The sequence below is a fragment of the Colobus angolensis genome, unplaced genomic scaffold (assembly GCF_000951035.1).
Source record: "Colobus angolensis palliatus isolate OR3802 unplaced genomic scaffold, Cang.pa_1.0 Scaffold18, whole genome shotgun sequence".
NCBI lineage: Eukaryota > Metazoa > Chordata > Mammalia > Primates > Cercopithecidae > Colobus > Colobus angolensis.
The window spans coordinates 1,622,142-1,629,413 of record NW_012114932.1 but is presented as its reverse complement, the minus strand read 5'-3'; the positions used below and the strand labels follow the sequence as shown (position 1 = coordinate 1,629,413).

Genomic DNA, 7,272 nt, shown 5'->3' with positions numbered 1-7,272 from the left:
CGACATGGCCCGGTCGGGCCGGTGCTTCGCTGGCTTTGGGCGCTAGCAAGAGCGGGCCGGGCGGGGCCACAGGGCGGGCCCCGACTTCAGCGCCGCCCCCAGGATCTAAGCTGGGCGGCGGGAAGGAGCTGAGGAGAGCCGTGCAATGGAAACCTGGGTGCGGGGACTCTGGGGCCCAAAGGCGGGGCTAGGCTCGCTCTCGCAGAGCCGGCGCCTTGCCCTTCCTTCCCTCCTTCGTCCCCTCCTCACACCCCACCCCGGACGGCCACAAAGACGGCGACCGCAAAGCACCACGCGGAGATACCCGTGTTTCTGGAGGCCAGCTTTACTGTGCTAGAGGAAGAGGGTCCCCACATCCGGCCCTCGCCCTCCTGGCCCAGTTTGCTGAGGAAACGCACTTGGCCTGCCCACCAGGTGGGGCAGGAAGTCTCGAGCCTTCCCTTGGGGTGGGGAGGAGGGGGATGGGTCAGCAGCTTTACCGCCCGCTCTGCTCTCCACTGCGGAGACTGGGGCTCCGGCAGAGGCTGGACTGTGATCTTGAGGTTCAAGGGTGCATTCTGGGTGGATTCCCTTGGCATAGGTGGTGGGACCTCAGCAACTGCAACCCTCATTTGGCTCTGTCACCCTGGGCTGCCAGGACACAAGTCTTTCCATGCTTTTCCCAGTGCTTGACTTGGCACTCCCTGCAGGCAGGTGGGTGTTGAGGATGGCAGTGCATGTGGGGGATGTGGCAGTAGGGCTTAGGGGTCCAAGGTCCTAGGATACCCTCACCTGCAGCAATACCACTCCTTCTGGCATCGCGAGCAGCGCTTAGAAGCGTCTGCACTGCAGTAAGCACAGCGGGGCCGCTCTGGAGCCACTGCCTCTAGCACGTCCAGCCTGTAGGTCTCAGCCCACCTGGGGGAAAGTCAGGAAGGTCTGACTGGCCCTGGAAGGTGGGGACATCCCCGCCCACATCCATGCCTCCTGCATCCCATCCACTCCTGCCAGTTCCACGGGACTTACCTTTGTGCCTGCAGCCGCAGGTCCTGCTCTGAGGGGCTGAACACATGCTGGAGCTGGTGCTTGGCAATTGCCTGCCACTTGCCTCTGTTTTCTCGCTCCAGCCGCTCCCAGATTTCTGGGATCTAGGGGAGGGGAGTGGAGAGTGGCAGGAAGGTGCTGGTAAAGTAGGACAGTGGTCCTGAGGAGCTAACTTTCCAGTGTCTACCTGTTCCAACACCAGGTCCTTCTTAGGGGGCTGGGTTTCAGTCAGGGCCAGATGGGCCAGGAAACTCTGCAAGTGGGCCAGGTTGGGCAGCTGGTCCAGCAGTGTGTCTGTGAGGAAGGCCCGAAGCTGCAAGAGTGTCCATTGGAGGCCAGTGATGCAGGTGCTGGCCAGGGGGCCAAGGAAAAGGAAGGGGCTGGGTTGGGCTGAGCATGCCTGTGGGGGTCCATGTCCCACTAGCTGGTATGTCACCTGAGGCCCAAGGACTGAAAAGAGCACGGGGGTTGAGGTGGGTGGGCAAAGATAAACAGCAGGGACGCGGTCAGGGTAGGATGGGGAGGGCGGTGCTGGGGCTGTGGGGGCTGGTGCAGAGGGAGTCCGACCTTGAGTAGCTGTCCCTTGGCAAAACTTGTGAGGCAGTAGCGCGCCTGGGCCTCAGGGCTTAGCAGCAGGTTGTACAGGGCTATCCACACTTGCCCGTCCAACTTGCTCAGCTTTTGCTGCTCTGAGGGGGCCACAGTATGCCAACGGCTGCCCTCGAACTGCTGCAGCTTGCCTGGGGAGAGGAACCAGCACACTGGGTGCAGGCATTGCATTCTCTTCAAGGGAGCCAGCTGTGGGGGCTGGGAGACTGACCACTGCCTGGGAATGGTGGGAGAACCTGGGCCACGGGACTTGCCCAGGCTATAGTGCTGCTAACCCCAGAGCAGGGTGAGCCTCAGTAGTGGACACATGGGCCTGGCCTGCTGCAGAGCTCAGGTCTAGGCCAACCTTGGCTGAGGCATCCTGCTATCCTCAGATCGGCTTGGGGACGGGGTTTGTCTTCGTGTGTGCAAACTGCCCCCTCTATCAAAAAGATATCCTGAAGCAGTAGCCTGGGGCTTAGGCTGGTGCGGGAGGACCCTACCTCCTTCCCGCCGGTTCCAGGGACTATGCTCCAGCAGTTCCACCAGCAGGCAGGGCAGGTTGTGTGTGCTAAGCATACGGCTCAAGGTGCTGAGAGAGAGGCTAGGGGCAGGGACGTTGTGAAGGAGGTGAGCAGAGGCAGGCTACAGGCCCAGTCTTCCAGCCCTCCATGGTAGGCCCAGGCCCAGTCGGACTGCCCACCTGTCCACACAGTCTGTGATGTAGCGCAGTACTGAGAGGGCCTTCAGTGCAATCTCAAATTCCATCAGCTCTGCCTGCTTCTGCAGCTCCTGCGAGGTCACACAGTGTTCACGCTGGGCCACCCTTGCCTGTGCAGGCCTTGGGGAACCCAGACCTAGGCTTTCACAACCCTAGGTAACCTCAACCCACCTGCATGGGGTTGCTGTCCTGGGACCCCTCCCCTTCAGGGGGGCCACCACAGCCACTCCGGGCCACCAGCAGAGTCAGTTTGCGGTGGCAATAGTCTACCAAGTCCAAGACAGTGTCTTCTGCTGACTCACACACCTCCTGGGGAAAGGGGGAGGGAAACTTTCTGTGTCTGATGCCCTCACCACACAGATACAACCTCCCTTCCTGCCAGGCCCTGACCCGAAACTGTGGCCCATGGGCAGAGATAGTCCCTCACCTTGTGGAAGAACACTGTCTCCAAGAGGTTGATGATGGAGGCCTCGTGGTGTACCTGACGGACAAAGAGAGGGACAGGGCCTGTGGTAGGGATAGGGGCTACCAGCTCCCCTCCCCAGACCAGAGCCCTCTGAAGGAGTGGGAGGAGGTATGAACCAGGGGCCTAGCTCACCACCATGTAGATGGGAAAGGTGTTCTGGGGCTTGAAGTCCTCCACCCTGCAGAGCACGGGGAACACCTTCTGCTTCCACATCTCCACTGCGATCAGCTCCTCCACCAGCGTTGGGACCTTTGAAGGGTGGGGTAAAGGACAGGGATGAGATGGGCCTACCTTTGCCTGGCAACCCTCCCATCCCTGGCTCGGCTCAGCTCAGCCCAGATCTCCCCAAACACTGCTGGGCCCCTAAACTATCCCAAACCCCATGGCTGTCCTTCCTGATTTTTCTCTTGCATTTCAGACCTTCATTTCCAGCTGCTCCCAACACCTCTGTGATGTCCCTCATGCTTATGTGACTGGCTCCTGCCCAGTTGCCAGACTGCCTTGCCCTGCCTGCACCTGCACCCTTATCCTCTCCCCGCCCATTCAGGCGTCCCTTTCAAGTCAGCGCTTCTGCTCATGCCCTCCCTCTTGTCCCTGTCCTGTGGTTCTCCAAGGCTCTTGTGTGCCTTGGCCTCACTGTTACTCAGGACCCTCCACAGTACCCTATTCTTCTTGTCCTATCCCCTTGTATGAGTTCCACCTTTCTCTTGCAAAGGAATTCTTTTTTTTTGTTTTTTTCTTGTCACCCAGGCTGGAGTGCAGTGGCACGATCTCGGCTCTCTGTAACCTCTGCCTCCCAGGTTCAAGCGATTCTCCTGCCTCAGCCTCCCGAGTAGCTGGGATTACAGGTGTGCACCACCATGCTCAGCAAATTTTTGTATTTTTAGTAGAGGCAGGGTTTCACCATGTTGGTCAGGCTGGCCTTGAACTCCTGACCCCAGGTGATCCACCCGTCTTGGCCTCTCAAAGTGCTAGGATTACAGGTATGAGCCACCACGCCCGGGTTTTTTTTTTTTTTGGTCAATTGATATCTCAGGTCATCTGCTGGTGACACTCCCTGGTCCATGTTCCAGCCAGCCATCTCCCTGGTTTCTAATTCCCCCTCTCATGTTAGGAAGGCTGCCTCCTTCCATGCCAAAGTTGCACTTCCAGTTATCTCCCCTCCCTCCTGCCCCCCCGACCCCCTCCCCAGCCTTACAGTCAATTCACAGATGCCTTTAGCATTTGGGCCTTCCCCTCGAAGCCTAAGCTGTTCTAGGACCTACAGCTTTCTCCCTAATCAACTCATGCCCTCCACCCAGCCTGGTGTACCAGAGGCCTGTCCAACAGGGACACAAAATGAAACATGTAACACATTCCTCTCTCCCCTTCAGGGAGGACAGGTGTACCAGGCCAGAGGGGAAAAGCACACAGGGGACTCCTGAGGGTTAGAGTAGGTGACGTATGGGGGAAGGCAGGAACCCTGCCTGTGACCTCGGAGTACCTTCCCATGGGTGACCAGCAGCTCCTGAATGGGCTCGCCCTGGCTGATTGTGGCATCGAGGATGGCTTGCATGTTCAGCTTCTCCAGGTTCTCGTGCTGCTGGTTCCACCTGCCTCAGAGGGTGTGTAAGTGTATGTGGGTCCACATGTGTGCATTCGGAGTGGGGATGGGGGCTGGATCCTATTGAAGCCTAACCTGATCCTGAGGGGACACGGGGGGCTCAGGAGCAATAATATTCCTGTCTCGGAACACTCTGCTCCCCCATTTGGGAGCCCCTCCACACTGGGCAGCCCCACCCCCCATGTCAGGCACCAGCTCCCCCGTTCAAGGACAATGACTCCGTGACTCCGCCTGACCCGGGTGCCTCACCCTTCGGAGCCCATCTCGCGTAGCGGGAAGCTGCGCAGACCCCGCACCAGCACTTCAGCTTCCCCGGGCAGCAGCAGCAGTTCCAGGTCTCCCATATCGAGGCCGGGGTCCGACGGATCCTGGGCAGCAGCCAGGGTGGGGATGCTGAAACACTCGGGGACGACGGACCCCGACGGTGCCAAAGTCTGGGACAGGACAGTTGTGGGACGGTTGGGGAGCGAGAGTTCTCGCAACCATGGAAACGGGTTAGCCGCGCCTGCGCAGTGCGGCCTGGGCTCCGCCCCTGGAGGTGGCTCGCGCCTAAATCCGGGCGGGTCTCAAGCCCGCCTCGCTTACGCTGCTGCCAATCGCCAAAGTATTTGGATTCCCACAGCTTTCTCGCGATGTGGCCCACGAGTCTCTCCTGAGCTCCAGATCCTTGTGGTCTGGACTCTGCCCTCGGACGCCAAGTCGGCTTGCACGGGGTTGGGGGTAACCCCGACCCCACGAGCTCCTCCTGCAGCTGCGGCATCTTGACCCACCCGCTGCTCCTCCTCCTCCTTATGGCTTCCTGGTTCCTCTATTTCTCGCGTCCCGGCTCCATTAGTTGGCTCTTGAAATACTGCCAGGGCGCACTTCTCTCCATCCTCCCTATGTCCGGACTGTTATCACCTGTCATGGGTTAACTGTGGCAGCCTTTTCTGTAGACTTACTTCCACGCTTGATCCTCACGGACAGCCCCGGAGCCTTAAAAGTGTTTATCAGGCCGGGCACGGTGGCTCACGCCTGTAATCTCAGCACTTTGGGAGGCCGAGGTGGGCCTCCTGACACTTGAGGTCAGGAGTTTGAGACCAGCCTGGGCAACGTGGTGAAACCTTGTCTCTATTAAGTACAAAACCTTGTCTCTATTAAAAGTACAAAAATTAGACAGGTGTGGTAGCACACACCAGTTGTCCCAGCTACTCGGGAGACTGAGGCAGGAGAATCACTTGAGCACAGGAGGTAGAGTTTGCAGTGAGGCAAAATTCCACCACTGCACTCCAGCTTGGACAACAAAGGGAGACTCTGTCTCAAAAAAAAAAAAGTGTATAGACATTACTCCCTCGCATAAGAGGGGCTCTGTGGCTACCTCTGGCCCTCAAAATGCTAGGTCGGGTGCTGCTTACCAGCAGCTCTGCAAGACCTACTTCTTGCCTGTCTTGTACCTCGGGGCTTGGATTCTTTCCTCTCCTCCTTGCTGCCCTGGACCTACCTCATACATTCCAAAGAGGTTTTTGCCTCAGGGTTTTGCATTTTGCCTGGAATACTCTTCCTTCAGGGCTCAGTTTACATCTCAGTATGGCCTTTTTTGGCCGTTTAATCCAGAGCAGTCCCTGCCTCCAACCCAACTCACTTTTTTTTTTTTGAGACAGAGTCTCAGTCTGCCACCCAGGCTGGAGTGCAGTGGTGTGGTCTCACTCACTGCAACTTTCACTTCCTGGGTTCAAGCGATCCTCAGCCTTCTGAGTAGCTGGGATTACAGGCACCCGCCACCATGCCTGGCTAATTTTTTTGTATTTTTAGTAGAGACGGGGTTTCACCATATTGGCCAGGCTGGTCTTGAACTCCTGACTTCAGGTGATCCACCTGCCTCGGCCTTCCAAAGTACTGGAATTACAGGCCTGAGCCACCGTGCTCGGCCCTTGTTTATTTTTTGTATTCTGTCACAAGTTTGTGCTCCCCCCTGCTGAATTTGTGATGTCCTCTTATACCAGATGAGAGGGTCTCCATGCACATACAGACCTGGGACACCATCCATCCACTAGTTCCTAAATGGGTCAGAGCACTGATGCTCAACCCAGACTCCATGTTACAATAATTTGGGGATTTTTAAAAATTTACTGCTGCCTAGAGTCCACTCCCAGCAGCTGATTCAATGGGTCTGAGATGGGATCCAGGCTAGAGGGTGGGAGGGCTGTAAAAGCGCCCCTGGTGATTCCAGCTGGTGTCTAGCTAGGGGAGAGCAACCTTTGCTTGCTGGCGATTCCCAGGGGTGCAGAAGGACTGCTGGGTGTGTGGCTGCCTTCCATATTTTAGCATCTGATTCAAGGGTGTTTGCTAAATACTCAACAAAACTCCTGCTTGCAGGGGGCGCACCCAAGGTTCTAACTTTTTCCAGACTCCCTCCCATAGGTGGGTAGCTTCCCTTCACCCCAAAGGTTCTGGAAGGGGTCACAGTGAGTGAATGTTTGAGAAGAGGCAAGCCTGGGAAGCTGGACTCCGAGGACAGTAGGCATAAACCCTTTCTCAGGAAAGGCCAAGGCATTTTAAAGATGAGAAACTTGAAATCAGCATATTTTTACATATAAGCTGCCACCTCTGCTCATCTGTGCCCCTAATACTAGTGGAGTGCGACAAGGAATAAACCATTTTCGCGCACTCTTCAGCGATGGGGCGAAAGTAACGGAAAAGTAATGGACCCGGGAGCTGTCCCTACCGACCCCCTCTGCCGCGACTTGACCCGCGGCGACGGTGCTGCCCCTTGGCTGCCCCTTCCGCTCTCGTAGGCGCACGGGGCCCGCTACTCACGCGCGCACTGCAGGCCCTTGCGCACGACGCCCCAGATGAAGTCGCCACAGAGGTCGCACCACGTGTGCGTGGCGG

General features: G+C 57.5%; 2 protein-coding genes across 4 annotated transcripts in view; both read right to left on the bottom strand.

Moving 5' to 3' along the window:
* RASSF1 (Ras association (RalGDS/AF-6) domain family member 1) overlaps window positions 1–7,266 on the bottom strand; it is a 19,348-nt gene extending 12,082 nt beyond the window's left edge. For both annotated transcript variants that reach the window (XM_011939009.1, XM_011939007.1), the window contains exon 1: window positions 7,198–7,266. The gene's annotated coding sequence lies outside the window, so the exon portion shown is untranslated. The remainder of the gene's footprint in view (window positions 1–7,197) is intronic.
* ZMYND10 (zinc finger, MYND-type containing 10) lies at window positions 308–4,906 on the bottom strand. 2 transcript variants are annotated; one of them, XM_011939010.1, is made up of 12 exons: window positions 4,651–4,906; window positions 4,282–4,390; window positions 2,931–3,047; window positions 2,760–2,813; window positions 2,504–2,641; window positions 2,315–2,403; window positions 2,115–2,215; window positions 1,591–1,763; window positions 1,211–1,336; window positions 1,006–1,127; window positions 772–897; window positions 308–683 (listed from the first exon to the last, which is right to left on the bottom strand). In XM_011939010.1, the coding sequence occupies exons 1-12, from the start codon at window positions 4,743–4,745 to the stop codon at window positions 608–610; spliced, it is 1,326 nt and encodes a 441-aa protein (XP_011794400.1). In that variant the 5' UTR covers window positions 4,746–4,906; the 3' UTR covers window positions 308–607. The 2 variants fall into 2 exon arrangements, with proteins under 2 accessions (XP_011794400.1, XP_011794401.1); XM_011939011.1 differs by lacking the exon at window positions 2,115–2,215 and having other exon boundaries at window positions 310–683; window positions 1,591–1,849.
* Window positions 7,267–7,272: the final 6 nt, after the last annotated feature.